This window comes from Xenopus laevis, chromosome 7L (assembly GCF_017654675.1).
Source record: "Xenopus laevis strain J_2021 chromosome 7L, Xenopus_laevis_v10.1, whole genome shotgun sequence".
Classification (NCBI taxonomy): Eukaryota; Metazoa; Chordata; class Amphibia; order Anura; family Pipidae; genus Xenopus; species Xenopus laevis.
In genome coordinates this window covers 90489549-90509839 of record NC_054383.1, presented here as the reverse complement: position 1 = coordinate 90509839, position 20291 = coordinate 90489549, and the positions used below count along the sequence as shown (strand labels likewise).

Sequence of the window (20291 nt, the reverse complement as noted above, 5' to 3'; positions counted from 1 at the left end):
AGAGCATTTGTTTTTAGATGGGGCCAGTGACACTCATTTGAAAACTGGAAAGAGTCAAAAGAAAAAGGCAAATAATTAAAACTATAAAGAATAAGTTAACTTAAGGGTCTTGCCACACGAGCAGATTCGGGGAAATTCGGCAGAGGGCAGGGAAGGCATTTCCGGGAGATTGTCGCCCTGAACAAGAGGATATTTGTCACTGGGGTGACTAATCTCCCAGAATATGCTTGTGTGGTCAGACCCTTTAAGTCTAGTACTTCATAGTAAACTGTCAGCTTGTATTGGTCTTGTATAGTAAAGGAAACATCTGATTAGTTTTTATGTATTGTAAAGGGTCCCAATAGTTTTGCCAATGGCTATTTAGAAGTCTTAGTTTTGGACTGTGTGACTGGCTTTTGGTTGCCATGGGGTTCTTATCTTTTTATTATGAGCTACACGATTTAGATAATGGAAGAACATATCTGTTTGATTTGAACTCATGGATGGGATGTATTTGCTTATCAGAATAACATTATGGCACCCAACACATGATAAAACAAAAAACAATATCTTTATTTCTGGTTTTATTTCTGATATGGTGTGACATCATATGAAAAATGATCTGTGGATATGAAAATGACAGCTACTGCCTGCGCAATGAGACAGTGGGTAGGGTCCCTTCTCTAATTTCAATTCCTTACTATGAGCTTTTCTTCCCATGAAACATTCAGTGGCTGTGTGACTTGCATGACAGCAATCCCTGCCACTGCAGATGGAGAGTATTATCTGCCGAAGCTCTGTCTGAGAAGAATTAGTAGTGGTATTGTTCCCAGGGATGGCATTTCTGAGCCAGAGAGAGATGGAAAGTAGAGATAGCCCTTATCTGCCTGACTATGAAGCAGGGAGGCAGCCAGTGGCACAGCAGAAAGAATAGCTGTAAATCTCTGTTGTCGCTCCTATTAACAATGTGGTTTTTTATTCGGGAAATTGGAATGTTATATTTGCTGGGTAATGTGGTTTGGAGTAAAAAAAAAAAATCTTTGCCATTTTGATATTTTTGTGCTGTATTTAAATGAATCGAGCTCTCATTAAAAGACGTGAGATGCTGTTTTTCTGACCAACTCATTAAAGTCATTAATACAGCTTGCAAGATGCATACAGGGTTATGCACAAACACATGCAATGTTTGCCCTAGCCCTGTCACCATAGCAACCAGTCGGATGTTTACATTCTCAATTATCGCTCCACTGTGGCATTACATGTTTGGTTGCTATGGGTTACAGGTCCAGGGCAAACTTTGCCGGTGTCTGCACATAACCCAGATAAAACATAAATCTCTTCTCAAGCTCATATGTGAGTGAGTATGGCATGACATACACCAGTGGTTATAAATAGCTTCTTAGTGCTCCCTCTTCATGGTACAAAGTTTGTTTACAGGGCTGGATTTACATAGAGGTCACCCCTAGGCCCGCTGTAGTTCATCGCCCCCGATCCCTCCCTCAGATTTTCATCATTGGGACCAAAGCAATGGGGATTGGTGCATAGAAGATTTTAAAATCTATTGTATATCCTGCTCATTCCCAGTGTTTCTGAACCAATGTGGGTGTAGTTGGACAGCATGCCGCCCCCTAAAATCCTGCTGCCCTAGGCCCAGGCCTTGGTGGCCTCTCCACAAATCCGGGCCTGCTAGTTTACTGGCAATTATTGAAGGGCGAATTTGTCCAGTTTAGATTTGCCACGAATTTCGCAAATTTCCCGCAACATTTGTGAAACTGTCGAAAAATTTGTGAAACACGATTTTGCCGCTGGCGACAATTCACCGCCATCAAAATGGGCGCCAGCATTAAATTTGACGACTGTGCCCATTAAAGTCAATGGGTGTCCGTTTATTGATGAATTTAGCTGGCGGCAAAACGGGCAAATTCGCGCCTTGCGAATAAATTCGCCCTCACTATTGCCAATCCTTGTTTTTCAAATAGGTGCCATGTTGTGAGAGTACTGTACTTTACCCATCTGGCACATGTACTTAAATGTGTAGTTCATAAATGTAATTATGGTGAGGAATACCATATTCAAATTTTCAGTTGGTTTATTTTTTTCCGATTCCTTCCAGCTCTCAAATCTGACCCACTGACTCCAGTACAATTTTATTATTTATCTTTCTATATGGAACCTCTCTTATTCATCTTCCAGTCTCTTATTAAATGCACTGCATGGTTGCTAAGGTAAACTGGACTCTAGGAACCAGTTTGAAAATCACAAAATATAAACATTGGAGACCAATTGTCTCAGAATATACTTGTTTGTATTCATTAATATATAGCAATAGATAGGTAATAAGTAAAGCAACCCATGGCTTGGCAGAAAGGTGAGCGCGACCTTTGGAGCAATTATTTTAGCCTACTTTTACGTTTACATTAATAGAAATTAATTCCCATTTCAGTAGCCTTATTAAATCTTATTTCTAGGGATGCACCGAATCCACTACTTGGGATTGGGCCGAATACGTAACCGAATCTGAATCCTAATTTGCATATTCAAATTAGTGGCAAGAAAGGAAAACGTGCATAAAATTATTTTACTTCCTTGTTTTGTGACATAAACCCACGTGATTTCCCTTCCTGCCCTAATTTACATATGCAATTTTTTTATATTTGGTTTGGCCAGGCACAAGGATTCAGCTGAATCCTACTGAAAAAGGCAGAATTCTGGCCAAATCCCAAACTGAATCCTGGATACTGTGCATCCCTACGTATTTCATTCGTTTGATCAGTAATCAGTTGTGTGTATGTGTAATCAGTATGTGTATCATTTTTTAAAAACCAAAGGGCTAAATATAACAAGCAATGTTGCTGTAATACCCTTTAGGAAATACATTTCTTTGATTGTCTGTTTTCCCGTAGAAGCTGCTTTATGCCTCAGGGAAGCAGAAAACGACATATAAAAGTTCTGCCTCTGCCCCCTGCTTGTACTGCTTGTAGAACACAGACCTGGTGATGCTAGCTCGGGTCTTGCTTGCGCATCAGATATTCTAACTTGTCATGCACCAGCTACAGGAGCCACTTTCATTAGTTCTGTTCTAAATGACCTGTTGTGCCCCTGTCCTTCAGCTGGATAATCTACTTCGAAATTCAGACGTCAAGAGGGATTTCAAGAGCATCCGTGTGAGGGACCTTGGACCAAGCAATTCCATCAGGACCATTGTGGAAGCACATTTTGATCCAGGTCTGCAAATACTGTGGGGCTAAGAAATGTACATGGACTTTATAATAAAACCCTTGAGTGCACAGGGCCTAAGAGACAACCATCTCTGCTTACTAATGTACATCTTTTTATTGCCAGATGTCGAGTGGGCCTAGATTGTTTTTATCAGGAATACTTCAGTCCCAATATTGTGACTACATCTGTAGTGCAGAATTAGTAGTGAAGTATATAGATGAAGAATCTGTTATAAACGGGTTCTCTGGAGTTATTTACTAAAGGAAGTTTCCATGCTGTACTATAACCAAGGTCTAAATAGCCTACCAGAGCCCCTGCCTGATCTTATTTCCACCATGGGCCGGTATAAAAAAGAGTGTCAGGTGCCTTTTTAATCTTTTTGTGTTTGATACTGGCTCATAACTCCCTGCCTTAACATTCTGTCATGTCTTGGGATTCATCTGGTTACTTTAAGTTAAAACTAGATTTTTTCCCTTCTTATTCTCCCAGCTACCACCATGTCTGCCATGGATGTGCAGAGAGCATTGCTGCGTCAGCTCAAGAGCTCCAAGAAGAAAGCAATAACCATAAAGAATCCCATTCAGGATAATGTCAAGTTTCTGGACTTTGGTGAGATCCCTGGTACATTCCTGTTTAATTCTCAACTCTGCCTTGTAAATGTATTTATTGTGTGTGTTTTTTTGTTGTGTGTTCATTGTTAATTTTGTTTTTGAGCATTACATTTATCCTGGCAACTCTAAGGCATAAGCACATAAAGTGCCATTAATCTCACTCATTTGCTGTTTGCTGATATAGGCTGGAATGACTACAGAATTAAAGGTCAGATTCTGGTGCCTAGGGAGCGATACAAAAGCACCTTGGGAACAGGAAAATGGTCAGGCTAGCAGATTTCTCCATTGCTGCAATTCATATATATTAAAAAAACTCTTCTGTATAGCTACTATTGAGCAAAACAGCAGCCTTTAAGCAAAAAGCCATTGTGGTGTCTATGGAGATGGCAGCAACCCCCCCATGTTGATATAGAAGAAAATAGACCTTTAACCCTGTGAACATAAAATATGTAATGAATAGGTTGCTAATGAACCAGTAGACCTGGCAGTCAAAGAGGCCAGGGGCATTGTAAATAAATAACAGGATTTTTTTCTGGTAAACAGGTTAGCAGCTGTGATCAGATCACACTGTTTTCCAGTAAACAATACAGAGTTCAGTTGTTTTCAGATTGTTCCCCAGAAATGTTTTCAATTACTTTCCATTTTTCATTTTTACTCTTCTTTCAAAATCCAAGTTTAATGTTTAATGTCCCTGTCTCTGGTGTTGCAGTCTGGCATTGCATTAATTCAGACGCAGACTCTAAAGTGTTACTGTTTTGCAACATATACTTGATACATTTCTCAGCAGCATCTGTGAAATATTAGCAACTATTGTGTCAATTCCAACAGCTGCCTTTAATGAAATTCAGGGATCTGCTTAGCAGGGACAAAGATAAGAAATATATCAACTAAATGTATCAGTTTAGAACAGTTTACAGGGTCGGCGACCCCCCCTCCCAGAGCTGCTTTAGAAGGTGAAAAACTAAACTTTACAATTCAATATTAGAAAAACAGTCACACACAGAAAATACAAAGTAATTGAAAAAGTCTTTGTTTCTGATGAACTATCTGAAACCAACTGAACTGATAAAAACGTTGGAAGGTGAACAATCCCTTTAAGAAGACTGATACTGCTTTCAATAGCAAATTCATTTACAAATAACTTTAAAGCACTGTCAATTTCTAGTTATATTGGGATATTGGAAACTTGCTTAGAATTACATTTACTTGCACAATGCGGAAACCATATTTGGGTTGATAACTTTAAATATATGTTGTGTGTACAAACAATTCTGTCATTTACAAAAAAAATATAACTAATTAGTGGTAAGGGAGGTACCCTTATTCTCTGGCATGCTTAGTAGCTGGTATAACCAACTTTGTTCGGACCTACTCTACATTTAAACAATGAGTGAGCATTGCCAAATTGATTTCCATTTAGGTCTTATATCATTTGTATTGTTTTCTTAAAATGTTTGGTAAATTCCTAACGCTGGCTCACAAGCACACATTCTTCACAATCACTGTGTTCCATTTGCCATCTCTTTAATGGTCCCCAGCATCATTCATCCATTTTGTAAAGAAATGCTTAAGGTAAAGGCATCATGTTTAAATGACCTTTTATTTGTTTGTTTTTTATCAGACTGGGTGCCTCTTATGGTTACAACCACAACTACGACGGTAGCAACCACTAGTATGGTAGCTACGACTGGAATTGCCACCACCACATCACCTGTGGTCAGTACCACCACAACCGTGGCAACAACTCCACCACCCAGAAGAATAGTTGCAGTCAAGACCACCCCAGTGCCAGTTGTTCAACACACCACTCTGAGAATGACAACAAGACGACCGGTGACTACAAAAAGACCAATGACCACTATTCCTGCCACCACCAGGAGAAAGCCACCACGTATTCCTACCAAAAAGCCCCCACGACCATGCGAATCACACCCTTGTTTACATGGAGGTACTTGTGAGGATAATGGGAAAGATTTCACTTGTAGCTGCCCAGCTGGCAGAGGAGGAGCTGTGTGCGAGAAAAGTAAGTACCAAGCTACCAGGTTCCCTTATATCCAGTTTCCAAAGAAAATGTAAGACTAAGGGGCAGATTTATCAAGGGTCGACTTGAAAATTCGAAATTCTAATTTTGGATTTTCTTTATGGTCAAAATTTTAAAATTCAGGTAGGGAGTTATTCAAATTCAATTTGAGTTTTTAAAAAATTCAAATTTATCATACCTCTAAGAACTTGAATTCGACTATTCGCCCCCTAAAACCTGCTGAGTTGCTGTTAAAGTCAGTGGGAGACATCCAGGGATCAATTTGGAGTTGTTTACAGCCTTCCTGACATTCAAGTTTTTTCGGAGGAAAAAAACTTGAATCCAGTTTTTCAAATTCAAATTGAATTCCATTCGAATTTGATTTAAATTTTCAGGTCGATTTAATTCATCAGAGATTTTTTTTTTTAATAAGTTTCGATTGGTCGAATTTCGAATTTAAAGGAAAACTAAACCCCCCAAGTTGTTTAAGGTTTTCCAATTGTTTTTGTTTTAACTTTGATTATTAGTTTAGAATTACCATAAGATATAGTTTATATGTGTTGAGCTTTGGCAGTGATAAAATGCCTTGTGTGCTGTGTACTTAACTTCTTTCAATCAACATGGAAAATACATCACTATATTAAAGGAACAGTAACACCAACAATGAAAGTGTTTTAAAGTTATTAACATATAATAAATTGTGAGCATGCACTGACAAAAGCTGTGTATTTGCTTTAGAAAGACTACTATAGTTTATATAAATAAGCTGCTGTGTAGCCATGGGAGCAGCTATGCAAGCTGGAAAAACGAGAAAAGGCACAGGTTACATAGCACATAACAGATAAACCCTGTCCAATACAATGGTGTTTTATTTTTTATCTGCTATGTAAACTGTGCTTTTTCTCTTTTTTTTTCAGCTTGAATGGCTGCCCCCATGGCTACACAGCAGCTTGTTTATATAAACTATAATAGTCTTTCTGAAGCAAACACACCGCTTTTACCAGTGCAGAGCAACAGTACATTATATTCTAATTACTTTGATCCACTTTCAGTACACTAGTAATCCTATATCAATCACTTTGGCTAATTTTTCAGCTTTTGGTGTTTTAATTGTTTTCCTGTGTGGTGGCTTTTTTGTGCATTCGTTTGCAAATGATTGGCACAATGAATTTTCCATATAGTTACCTCAGTCAGGCTTTGATGCATGTGCCTCAAATAGAAGTTGATATAAATGTGCATTAGCCTAAATATGAGTGACAGAACTAAATTTGTATGCACAAAGCATGCAAATAACGTGTACATCTAAGCCGCAGACAACAATGGTTTAAGCATTGTTTTGTTCTAAATCCATAAAGAAGCGGACAATCATGGGAATTAATCGTGGAATGCACGCTTTATTAGAATGCGCAAGACATAAGCACCATACTTCCTGAAGACATTTGCCTGCTGAGATGTCACAGTGTTTGTTTGCACTGCTTGGATTTGAAGATCAGCGCCAAAATCCCATCCCCATGGCAACCTTATCATGATAAGCACAGAATATGTTCTAAATAGGGAAAAGGTCCCTCTATCCACATGGAAGGGTTACACATGAATTAAGCTGAACCTTTGCAATTGTTTTATTAAAGATCCTGTTTCGATTGTGGTATAAATACATTTAGTGAAACAAACATGCATCAATATGAGGTGAAACTTCCAAGGGACAATATTCTGCTTCACAGACTGACACATTCAGTAAATGGGCAATATCTCATTTTATGAAATCATTTACCTTATAATATTGCTACTATTTGTCTTTTGTTCAAATATTACTCCATGACTTCAGTATTGTACCTGCAGAACAAACCAGCCATGTTTGCACCTCTGTGAGAAACATTGGCTGTAGGCTGAAATGAATGATCTATACCAGGAGTGCCCATACTTTGCTCATGTGAGGTCTACTTTTAAGCGGCCATAGATGCAAAGATTGGACTTATCGGACTTCCCCATCTTCCAACCTGCCACTAACCTTTCAGATCAAATAAAGTAGAAAAAAAACAGATCAGCCGATGTTCTGCCCCTACAGCAATCGTACGAAAGTTATGTCTGACAAAAGCTAGTGACAGTCTCCCACTGAAGATCGTCATATCGGCAATACATGCAGAGATATTATCGGCAGCCGACAGAAGGATTCGTACGATCGGTTCTTTGCGTCTATGGCCACCTTTAGTCATGATTTCCATTATGATCTACATCCATAAAAGCATTGTTAGCATTCTGTTTCATGAAAAATATTGATTTATGAGAAAATGTATATTGCTATATTTAACAAACAACTATTTCTTATGTAACCTTAAAATATCTGAATGAAAAGAATGAAACAGGAGGGGGATATAGACAAACTGTTTGTTGAGATCTACTGATCACCAGCTAAAGGTCTACCTTTTGGGCAACCCTGATCTATACACTTATATTCCAAGAAGTTTTATCAGCAGTAACCTTTGAACAGCGCATCACTCACAAATGGCTAGCTCTTCTACCTTCTACCTTGCACCTTACTATTCTCCCTCTGTCTTGTTCTTGCAGCTATTAAGTATTTTATTCCTGGGTTTGGGGGTAAGTCATACCTGGCATTCAAAATGATGAAGGCATATCATACAGTGCGCATTGCCATGGAGTTCAGATCCTCTGAGCAGAATGGGCTTCTCCTATACAATGGTCAGTCACTTGGAAAGGACTTCATCTCGCTTGCAGTTATTAACGGCTTTGTAGAACTCAGGTATGTATCATATCTCATCTTTTTTCCCCTGTTAATATACATTACTTTTTCCATCAAACGTGATTAAGATGTTATATTTGGTTTGGTCATATGTAGTGATTGGCGAATCTGTAGGGCCGGATTTGAGTAAGCAGTGAATTTTTCCATGGCAATTTTGCTAAAACATTAGACGTCGGCAAAATCTGGAAATTCCTTTATTATACAAACCTTATAGATGTCTTTCTTTGTGTTTAGAGCAGTGATCCCCAACCAGTAGCAAGTGATCAACATGTTGCTCATAAACCACTTGGATGTTGCTCCCAGTGATCTCAATGCAGGGGCTTATTATTGAATTCCTGGCTTGGAGGCAAATTTTAGTTGTATAAAAACCAAGAGTCCTGCAAAACAGAGCCTCCTGTAGGCTGCTAGTCCACGTGGGGCTGCCAAATCGCAGTCCTTATTTGACTCGCCAGGAGGTTTTTGCATGCTTCTGTTGCTCCCCAACGCTTTTTATTTTTGAATGTGGCTCACTGGTAACAAAGGTTGGGGACCCCTGGTTTAGAGCCTATTAGGTCTATCACACATCCGTTATACACTTACAGACAAACATATATACAAGAAAATATCCAACAACTGTTAAATCTTCGCAGGTTTAATACTGGATCTGGAACTGGAATAATAACCAGTAAAGTGCCCATTGAACCTGGCAAGTGGCATCAATTAGTAGTGACCCGTAACAGGCGAAGTGGCATGTTATCTGTGGATGGTGAATCCCATGTCAATGGTGAAAGCCCGTCTGGAACCGATGGCCTCAACCTAGACACAGACCTGTTTATAGGAGGAGCTCCTGAGGACCAGATGGCTGTGTAAGTATCAGCTGGTAATTTACAGATATATTAATATTATGGTATGCAAAAATGTGATTATTCCGATATATACTTATACAGCTGAGCCCAATATTGTGCCTTACCAGCTGGTTAAACTAGAATATCTTATTTAGGTTACTCACACTTGGCTATGTACTTAGCAATGCTAAGGTTCTCCAAAATACTATCATTTCAAGCAGCACTGCTTCTTAGTTGCAGGATTTTTTTGAAAACTTGAAAAGCATTACTAATTAGCAGAGGGGGGAACAATCTTTAAGGCACATATTATTAAAACTGTTTTAAAAGCAGTGAAGAAAAATAATTTAACGCATGTAAAAGATAGCTAAGTAGTAAAACAGAGTTGTGGCTGCAAAGCTGTGAGTACAAAATTGGTAAAATCATCTCAAATCTAGTAAATATGTGCTGAATCTGGCATAGTACATTGCATAAGGTACATACAGTATGTCTATACACAGCAGTTTCTTTTTTTTGCTTTTGCACAGGAAAATCCTGATCTAGTGTCTATGTGAAACGGAGTATACTCCACAGTAATCGGTTTTTGTTTGGATCATTTGCACAGGGTATCAGAAAGGACCTCTGTCTCTGTTGGTCTCAAAGGCTGCATCCGTCAACTAGATGTGAACAACCAATTATACAACCTGCAAGAGGGTGGAGCTGATGTCTTGTATGGAAGTAGGGTGGGAGAGTGTGGAAACAACCCATGCCAACCCAACCCATGCCATAATGGTGCTGTATGTCAAGTAAAGGAGGCTGAAATGTTCCACTGCCAGTGTCCCAATGGTTATACAGGTTAGTTCTACTTCACTAATGCACGGAAGCTGGTATGAGCAGGACAGAGAAAAAATATGAAATCACCCCATTCTTTTGCTGTTACCAACCCTCTTGTGTTTTGTGTACCTGAAAAATGTTTCTCTGATTTAGTGGGTTAAAGTATTCAAACCTGCTCCTTATAAGGGGATGTTGCAGGTATAATTTATCCTTTATCACTTATCATTGCAGGGCCAACCTGTGCAGATGAGCGCAACCCATGTGACCCCAACCCCTGCCATGTTTCTGCTACCTGTCTGGTTCTACCCGAGGGTGGTGCCAAATGTGAATGCCCAATGGGCAGAGAGGGAGAGTTCTGTGAGAAAGGTAAGAAAATGCCTGTTCAGTCATACCATTAGGTTAGGTCACAATGGATTTTCCTATTGAGTACTGTACATCATTACAAAGGGGCAGTTATCATGCACAATAGGAATGGGTCTGATGTGCTTGGCCAACCTCAGAGCTAAAACATCAATTTTCATGGCTAAATCTAGCCTGCTGGCCTCTCATTGGTCAGCACTGTTCCTTTATACCGATACTTAAGTGTCACATTTTTGCTGTGATTGAATCAAGATTTTTATTTAATAAATTATCTTTCATTTTGACGTCTTCCCTTTCAGCGATGTTACTGTATGCAAATCTCAGTAAGCATGCAGATGGTAACATTTAGATATACTTACTTCTTTAATAAACCAGTAAAAATGTTGTATATTATGAGTTCCAGTGTAATTGTAGTGCAGTTAACACATGTTTGTACATTAAGTATAACATGCAGCTTAAACTACCTCTAGATATGATGAACCTAAAGAACAATATTGGTGATTGACATTGTTCTGTTTTCCCTTCTCCTTAGTGACCAACCAGGATCTGAATTTGCCTTTCTTACCTCAATTCAACGGATACTCTTACTTGGAACTGAAGGGACTGCAGACATTTGCCACTGACCTACAGTAAGTGATTCTGAGGAAAGCTGAGAAGAGAGAGAGAGCAAAATTTAGAACATTTATTGCAGTTGGCACCAAAAGCCACAGACACCTTTCAAGTTATATATGACTACATAAATCATATTAAGTACCTGCTGTAATAAAGCAGATCCCAGAGCGTGGTCTAATGTTTTGATTGCAGCACATTAGTCAGACCCAACAAGTTATCTTACATCCTCACTTTCTTATGTAGAGCTAAAGTATGCAGTTCTTTTTGTTATATATTAAGGATACATAAAATATGAGATCCTAAATTCTGCATCCATAATAGTGCAACAGTAGGTACACAAAGTCCAGTAAAGGAGGTATATAATTACATGTTCAAATTGGATTCTGTTTTCCTCAAGGTATACTCACTGCATTATTTGTACTTTAACAGGGACAAGCTTGCCATGGAAGTAGTGTTCTTAGCCAACAGCCCCAATGGCCTCATCTTCTATAATGGGCAGAAAACGGATGGAAAGGGAGATTTTGTGTCATTGTCCCTTCACGATGGAAATCTCGAATACCGTTACGATCTCGGAAAGGGAGCTGCTGTGATCAAGTAAGTAACTGGAAATTCTCTCTCTGCTTCTCTTTGGATGTTTAAATTGTTGGCAGACTTGAATGTGTCATCTCTGCCCTATGATTCTTCATCTGTTACTGAACTAAAGCTCCCACTATCCCATGAGAACTGGAAAGCCTGCTACCGGTTAGGGTCTTACGGTACATGCATATAGGAACTTGCATTCCTGAAATTCAGAGTGTCATGAGACTGTGAGAGATTAAGGGATTAAAGAACGTAACCACCAAAACAGTTTTTAGCTGTTGCACATAGATATCAGAATTATTATAATCTATTATTCATTAGGCCAAGAACCCGCCAAGAACTAAGGCAATAATAATTGGCGTAGCATGTCTAAAATAAGTTCCCTGCACCGAATAATCTTCCATTCTGCTCAACAGGCAAACAGTCCTTGAATATAAGTATTCAATAATGCTGAGTGACGTGGGAGTGCCATTCTGACAGCCTTTCATGCCTTTTGCATCATTTTCTAAAGGAACTCAGTCAAAAAGTATGATTAATAGGCATTCCATGCACAGATATTCTTGTGCTCAGTTTATTGAAATTACTTGGTGCCAACAGGTGGGAGAAATATTGTTTGGACATTGTTAGGGGTGAGTAGGGGGTATGATATAACATATTACAAGAGACCTAGAGCAAAACTGTGGTAATATGGACAATGCTCAGCAATGCTCAGCGCTGCTTCACATACTCATTAAGCACAATAGATTTTCATGCTGCCTAACACAAGAAGGGTAATATTAGCCTGTACTTGACACTGTATATAGCCATATGTTGAAATTAGCCAGATTGTCATTTAAAGTGGACCTGTCACCTAGACATAAAAAGCTGTATAATAAATGTCCTTTTCAAATTAAACTTGAAACCCAAATATTTTTTTATTTTATTTAAGCATTCATAGCTGTTTTAAACTCAATTAAAAATCTCAGCTGCCAATCAAATATTGCTTGCCTGAATATAAATATATATAAAGGGGAAGTTCATTGTAAAATAAACTTTTAGTATGATGCAGGCAATTGCTTACTCACATATTTTGCAACCTTTACGTTTGTTGCGGTTTTTGGATTAGGTTCTGCAGCTGACACAGCTGTTTGGTTACCTGGTTCTCTTACCAGGAGCTAGTCTGGATTTCAGATTGATTGGTTATTCAGGCCCTCTGCTTTTGACCCAAGAATAAAAATATTGCTGAACAATATGATTTCTGGTGGTCAAAGGTCACTGACACTAGCAACTTGTTGGCATACAAAGTGTCATTGAGAAGATGCAAGAAGATGGCTCGATCATACGTGAGATGCTCTAATGGGTCTTACAGGCTGGTGTAGTACAGACACACACTTTGAGATTGACGTGGAGACGGAGACTGACACTGACTGACAGCCGCAGGAACTTGGAAGCGCGCCGGCGGTAACGTCACACGCAGAACGCTGGCGGTGACCTCACATGCAGCGCGCCATGGAGATTGCGATGACGCTCTCCTCCGATCTTATTTGAATCTGGCTCTCTGCTGCTCTTGGACTTGGTTGCGGGCGGCGGCGGGCCCCATGGGGGGTGCAGGGGCTCGGGCCCTGGCACCGTTGCACCCTTTGCACCCCCGGTAGTTCCGCCACTGATTCTCAGACGGAAGGAAACAAGATTCAAATTTTTTTTACAATGTAATTAAAGTTCATTTTGCTTGACTAAAATGATAAAATTGGATTTGGAATAATTTTTTTGGGTGACGGGTCCCCTTTAACAAAGCATTGTGACCCACAATGGCCCATAATATGCTGTTTCTTCTCAGTGTCCTTATATGTGTGGAACAACCATCCATAACATTGTACCTTTCCATATACCAGGAGCAAAGAAAAGATTCCCTTGAACAAATGGGTCAGCGTCTCCGTTGAGAGAAGCGGCAGGAAGGGATTGATGCGGATCAATAACATGGAACAAGTCACTGGAGAATCACCGGTAAGACCTGTTTAGATGCCCGGTAGAGAAGACTGGTGCTCCCTTCTTGGTCTCTTTACAGCTCAGAGCGGATATTGTCTATATATGGACAAGCCTTATTTTAGCCGCTAATTATTTCATTGTCTGTTTTTAACAAGAGCCCAGTTAATTAGCACTTTTATGCTGCTTTTGTAAACCATGTAAGGTTAGCTGTCATTTTTTTAACAAGTGCAGCTGTTTAATCCCTCTTCTCCAAGGCCAGCAACTAACAAACACATTGCTGACTGACAGCAACTAAGCGGTGAGTACTGTCAATGGAAGCACATTTAGAGAAAAGAAGAAAAAAGTTGGCTAAAGGGCATCTATGATTCACATCTAATAGTGCTCCTGTGAAAGCAGAAGCAGTGATTTATCAAAGAGTGCATTGTGCCCCAAATAGTCTCATTAGCGGGGAGTCTGTGACACCAATAAAACAGACTTGCAATGTTAGACTTCTGTCTTTGGAGGGATATTTTCCTACCACCTCAAATACATCACTGGATGTTAAATAGTTGGTGGGGCATTTGATTAAACTCCTAATTGCCTTTTTTTTTTAATAAAAAAACCCAAACATAGCTGCTTACTGGCGACAGGGTTTATATTTTGCCTTCAAAATTCAAAATAATATCAAATAACACTATATTTTTAATATATCTTCTATTTAATATCGTTTTGCTTGTTATTTAGCTTTCTGATGTATGGCACTCCAGTTGCTAAACTGCAACACCCAGCACCCCTTTGGATGACTTTAGATACTAGGGAACAATGGGTGTTATGGTTTAGAAGCAGGGACCTAAAATTATCACATTTTTAATATATTCAGTTAAGCAGTTGTGTGGAGATTCTCCTAAACTCATGCTGTGTAATCGACCTGTGCCTTTTAAAGGTAACTGAAAACTTTGATATCTGGATGGATGATGTCAGACACCCTGCATGCCAACGCTTTTGCAATCCACTGATGGCTTCTTTTCTCCTTTCCCCCCTTTTCTCTCTGCCTTTTCTATCACTGCATTCTCTGGATATCAGAAATCCCGTAAGGTAACGATATGCACATCCGTGTCATGCCGTATTCCATATGCACTGTCCATTCTCACCATCAAGGAATCACCATTAGATTAGATTATATTTTGAAGTAGAACTTTTCCCAAAATTAACTTTTAGTAATATATTACAGAATCTATTCAACTATGCAGTTGCCCTGAATTATTTGTATCCCTCTTGTGCCTCTGTGCAAGCTGTAATGTGCAGTGCTCCCTGGTTGCTGACAGTGAACTCAGGAGCCAGAAAACAAGCAAATTACATTTGTGATTGCCATGCTTTACTATTTTTCAACTGCCCCTCTGATTGCTATGGTAATTGAGCCCCTAGAAACCGTATCCCAAACTGAAGCCGTGCAGAACATGCAATACTGCAATCCAAAAAACAAAGAAAGGAAAATATAAAGACCAATACCTAATGTCTACATTTACATACTAAAAGTTAATTTTGCTGTAAATCTCTACATCAATTATACTTGTTCTTCCTAATTAATTTTTTCATCATATTGAGATTTAACATTTTTCCAGAGAATTTCTAATAGTTTTCAGCCACCCATCTGTGTAACTCCTACAAGCATCAAGTAGTAATTAACTTTGTTTTTTTTTGTTTTTTTTAATTGATGGGACGGGAATTGGTATGTATTGCTCAGTAAAAATGGGTTATTTCGGGAAACCCTCACTAAAAAGAAAAGTAAATCTATCTTGTCTGTATTGTGCAATCCCACTGTGCCATCACAGCTTACCCATTATAAAAGATCATTAGTTGCTCTGAAATCTGAACAGCTTGCTTATACAAAGTTATGCAGGAGGAGCAAGATAGAGCGTCATTTAATCAGGCATTTTGATACCGATAAGAACACATTGTCCTGGAGTAAGGCAGAAACGTGTCACTGAAGCTTCTTGAGAAAAGAGGATCCTTGATCAAGGACAAGGGAATTATTTAGAAGGCACAGCAGGGTGATGCCACTTGCATAGAGAACTTGAATATGACTCCACTAGAGGGCACCAACAATACATTACAAAATCAGAGCATTAACAGTGGACGTTCCCTCCATGGCGGGGATTCTTTCATCATATTTTAGCTGTCACTCTGTTCTCTAGGGGTACATTACATATATTTCAGAATTTCTCAGTCTGTTTTAATTTTTTTTTTTTACAACATCCCTGAATTAAATTTTAAATGAGATAGCATTGTTAGTACTTACCAAATGGGTGCAGACGTATACAGATATAGAGAATAGTATAAGGGCATTAGAGTTTAAAAATAAATAAGACAATAATATTTAGTTAAAAATGCAACAGTGTTAGACTCCTCTACCTGCCCATCAGGCATTGCACTGTATTCAGGGAACAATGCCTTTCTCCTGTCAGATCTGAGCACCCATGGGCAGTGCATAACCTTGGGGAGATTGTCTGTATAGGTGAACCCTGGAGCTACGAAGATATACTGACCATTAATGGTCAGAACACTGATTAAATATAATTTAATAATCCCTGTTGGTATTGTTTTTTTCTCTGATTTATGTGGCACAAATGTTAGTTTGCTGGAGTCATGATGCAGATGTTTTGTGCTTTGAGCAGCACTGGATTTGAAGGTTCTAAGACATTATAAAGTGTGTCATGGATCATTGTTCATCATAGCAACCATGATTAGAAGTAACATCATGAGGGGTTATAGTTTATACCCAATTTAACCTTTGTTTTTCTCCTTCTGCCTCCCTCCCAGGCACCCCATACCGCTCTCAATCTGAAAGAGCCTCTATATGTGGGTGGAACTCCAGATTTCAGCAAATTAGCCAGGGCTGCTGCTGCCTCTTCAAGCTTTCAAGGAGCCATTCAGAAGGTAGGTTCCCCATTTAGAAGGTTTCTGACATTCTGACATAATTTACAATGAAGTTTAGTATGAGCTAGGCTACTTATAGTTACAATCATATATCTAGCTGTTACCAAATTAATTAAGTTATAATAATATATGTGTGTATTCAAGGACTTGGCCAACTTTAAATATGTTACCATATTAATACTATATGATATCTTGTAATTGTAATGCTTTTTTTATTGCAGATTACCATTAAGGGACTGCCCGTTCTGAGAGAAGAAAACATCCGCAGTGCCATTGAGATCTCTACTTTCCGCGGCCATCCTTGTACCCAGAAACCTTTCCCTTGCCAGAACAGTGGGCTTTGTTCTCCTATTAAAGGCGACTATGAATGTGTTTGCCAGAGGGGTTTTTCAGGCAGCCATTGTGAGAAAGGTAAGTAGGTAATCTACCCTATAGAGGTATATACGTTATCTAGCCAAACTTCAATCTTCATAGACACAAATGAAACCCCAAATTGTTTAGATATAGTAGAATCTCACCAGTACAAACATTAGGTCTGGGTGCCAAGCCCCAAACCATCAGCCAAGGAGAGCGAAACATAGTAGTAGCAAATAGGCTTGGCTTGTCTTGCACATGACAAAACTCCAAACCTATGGCCTAAAGGACGAACGTTTTTATTTAAATAAAGTGCAAAAAAACAGCCTTCCATATTTTGTGCCTATCTGGCACTTAATCTTATACACAATAGGTACGTATAGCCACAGCCACCAATCAAAATGTACATTTTATTAACAAATAGAAGGAGAAGGAAGGGAGTAAAAGGAACAAACAGGAACACACAATTAACACATTAATCATTAATATATATTAATGATGTATTGGCATTAAACTTGTGTTTCTTTTTTTTTCTTCTATTGGTTAATGGAATTTACATTTTGATTGGTGGTTGCAGCTTTAAATATCTAGTGTGTGTGTAGTGTCATGTATGATTAAGTGCCAGAAGGGCACAAAATGGATTTGCACGTATTGTACTTTTAAAACCTTGCTTATGCAATTCTTTCGCTAAAAAAAAACACTTACTAGTTCCTTGAGAGAACTTGTAGCAGGTGATTATCACTTTTTTCTCAGTGAAACTGTCAGACTGGATGGTTTTCCCCTTTCTAACACTTTGCTAAGGTGTTTGGAACAGATATCAGCCTTCTGTGTAAGGTTATTGACACAACTGTGTGAACAATTTTTATTCTAATGTCCCCACAGCAGGCAGAGGTTTTGCAAAAACATTGCTTTCATATTTCATTTCTAGGTCAGCATTTTGTATTTCAGGTTTCCAGATAAGGTCTATTTACATAATGTGGCACACACACACACACACACAAGCTTCAAGGCTACTAAAAAAACATTCAGGCATTAAGTTAAAAGATTGTCTTGTCATTAGCACTGATTTATGCAGCGTTGTTGCCATCAAACACAGGGTACTGTCTTATTACAGATAAACAAATCAAAAATGAAGAATTTCGGTTTTTTTGTAAGATATTATGGCAAAGGAATTGCCTGCTTTGAAGCGTTCGGTAGAATTTGGAGATCTGCATAAAAATATATGTTGGTGTAGTGCTGAATGATCAGATGGAAGGGGCTGGAGTGTTAAGCTGGCCATAGACGCAAAGATCCGATCATACGAATCGTGGATTCGTATGATTTTCAGACCATGTGTGGAGAGTCCCGACATTTTTCGTCCGTCGGAGATCGGTCGTTTGGTCGATCGGACAGGTTAGAAAATTTCTGTTGGCTGCTGATAATATCTCTCCGTGTATTGCCGATCGTACGATTTTCAGAGGATGACTGTCACTAGTGTTGTCAGACATAAGTATCGTACGATTGCTGTCAGGGGCAGAACATCAGCTGATCTGTTCTTATTTGATCGGAATGGTAAAGACTTTGATCTGAATGGTTAGTGGAGGGTCGGGAGATGGGAAAATCCGATCGTACGTTGATTCGTACGATCGGATCTTTGCGTCTATGGCCAGCTTTAGAGCTAAGGCTACTGCCAGAGAGGACTGATTCCTAAACTGCATATAAACAAAATAATAACAGTAACAATAAACACAGGCCTAGAATCAGCCATCATCAGGTCTCTACTCTTGTCAGGTCTCCTCACCATGAGGTGCTGCATCAGCCTGGGTGTAGACACAAGGAACAATTTTTGTGCGTAAATGCATTTTGGTGCATTTTTGTGCCGAAAACACTTGTGTGTTTATATGCATCTGGCCTCTGATTCTGCCTTGTCTTCTCTTTCTACCTCTTTCTACAGAACAGTATAGAGTAGAAAGGTGGGAGTGATTTACTCTCAGATTTTGCAGGCCTGGTGTTGAAGCTTTTTTTCAAGATTGGGATACGGTTGTAGCCCCTGGTATCCCAGATTTTGCAAGTGTTATGGATACTTGGACACTGAATGAGGCATTGACTACCTGTTCTAACATGATTATTTCCCAAATTTGGAGGAAACTTTTAGTTTGAGAGTGAGGGGATACATAGAAATGTTGGGTCTAGAGCAAGAATATAATTATGTGGGCTCACACATAAAATAAATAAAGAATAATTGACTATGAAGTATGTCCTTTTTACCCCATCCATTAATTTAGCTGTTCGTTTCCCGCAGAATGGACATCCCAGCAGTCTTGGATCCTATGTCGTTGAGACATTTTCTTATGATTATGGTTTCTTTTAATACTTAAAGCCTTCTGGACACTTTTTAAAGAGTGATTTTCTCCAGATGTGAGTAGAGATGAGTAGTGGTTGTGAGGGATGAGAGAAATATTTCCCCAAGTAAAATATGTCCATAGACTCTAATGTATTGTAAAAAAAAATGTTGCAGAATTTGAAAAATGTCTCTAAGAAAAACACCCATTGACGTCAATGCATTTGTCGAATTTTTGGGCGTTTTGCAAATTTTCAGCAAACCGAAAAGAGTCAGATTCGCCGATCACTAGTTGTGGGGTTAGCTAAGGTGGTGAGAAATGAATGAAAGCAAGTGAACTTCCCTTAGATCAGATGTCAAATTAAAACACTGGCTGAGGGTGCTGGGAGTTGCAGTTCACAAAATTCATGGAGGACCAGGTTTGACTTGCACACCGACTTATATCAGTAACATATGGTAGCAGTGTATAGTCAAGCAGTTAATCAACTACTACTGGATAGATTCTATTGTTTTGTAGCACAAATTTACCAGGTTTTCTGATGGATGTTTTTTGGTGCAGTGACCATTGAGAAAGCAGCAGGAGAATCTGAGGCAGTATCATTTGATGGCAAGACTTACTTGGAATATCACATCGCTGCAGCCAAAAGGTAGGTTTTATCTTGTACTGACATGGCCTGGCTGTTTATCATTTCCCACCTGTCCTGTATATATTGGTTTATGGTTCTTATAATCCAACTTGAAACCTATAGCCTGACTAAGTGAGATGGGTACCTGACAAAAAATGATTCTCTTTATAGTAGAAAAATAATTACCAACTACAGCATACCTCTACTGTTTTCACCGATGTGAAATTTATGGGCCACTGTTGGTCTGCGAATGCTTGTATGTGTTGCTTACGAGCTACAATAGCTCTTAAGAGCTTGAATTATTTTTTATTCAACATGATTCAAGGATTTTAACCACC

At 39.0% G+C, this 20291-nt stretch overlaps 1 protein-coding gene across 8 annotated transcripts in view; it reads left to right on the top strand.

Annotated features, from left to right (window-relative positions):
• The window catches only part of LOC108696525 (agrin), a 291780-nt gene that overhangs the window by 252069 nt on the left and 19420 nt on the right, over window positions 1–20291 (top strand). For 6 of the 8 annotated variants that reach the window (XM_041569323.1, XM_041569326.1, XM_041569327.1 and 3 more), the window contains 14 exons: window positions 3090–3204; window positions 3688–3819; window positions 5431–5832; window positions 8395–8587; window positions 9217–9432; window positions 10013–10242; window positions 10453–10587; window positions 11114–11210; window positions 11623–11787; window positions 13644–13755; window positions 14800–14811; window positions 16537–16653; window positions 16875–17064; window positions 19887–19974. In XM_041569323.1, the coding sequence (XP_041425257.1) occupies window positions 3090–3204; window positions 3688–3819; window positions 5431–5832; window positions 8395–8587; window positions 9217–9432; window positions 10013–10242; window positions 10453–10587; window positions 11114–11210; window positions 11623–11787; window positions 13644–13755; window positions 14800–14811; window positions 16537–16653; window positions 16875–17064; window positions 19887–19974 (2204 nt within the window). The remainder of the gene's footprint in view (window positions 1–3089; window positions 3205–3687; window positions 3820–5430; window positions 5833–8394; window positions 8588–9216; window positions 9433–10012; window positions 10243–10452; window positions 10588–11113; window positions 11211–11622; window positions 11788–13643; window positions 13756–14799; window positions 14812–16536; window positions 16654–16874; window positions 17065–19886; window positions 19975–20291) is intronic. The other 2 variants (XM_041569324.1, XM_041569325.1) reach the window with 2 other exon arrangements.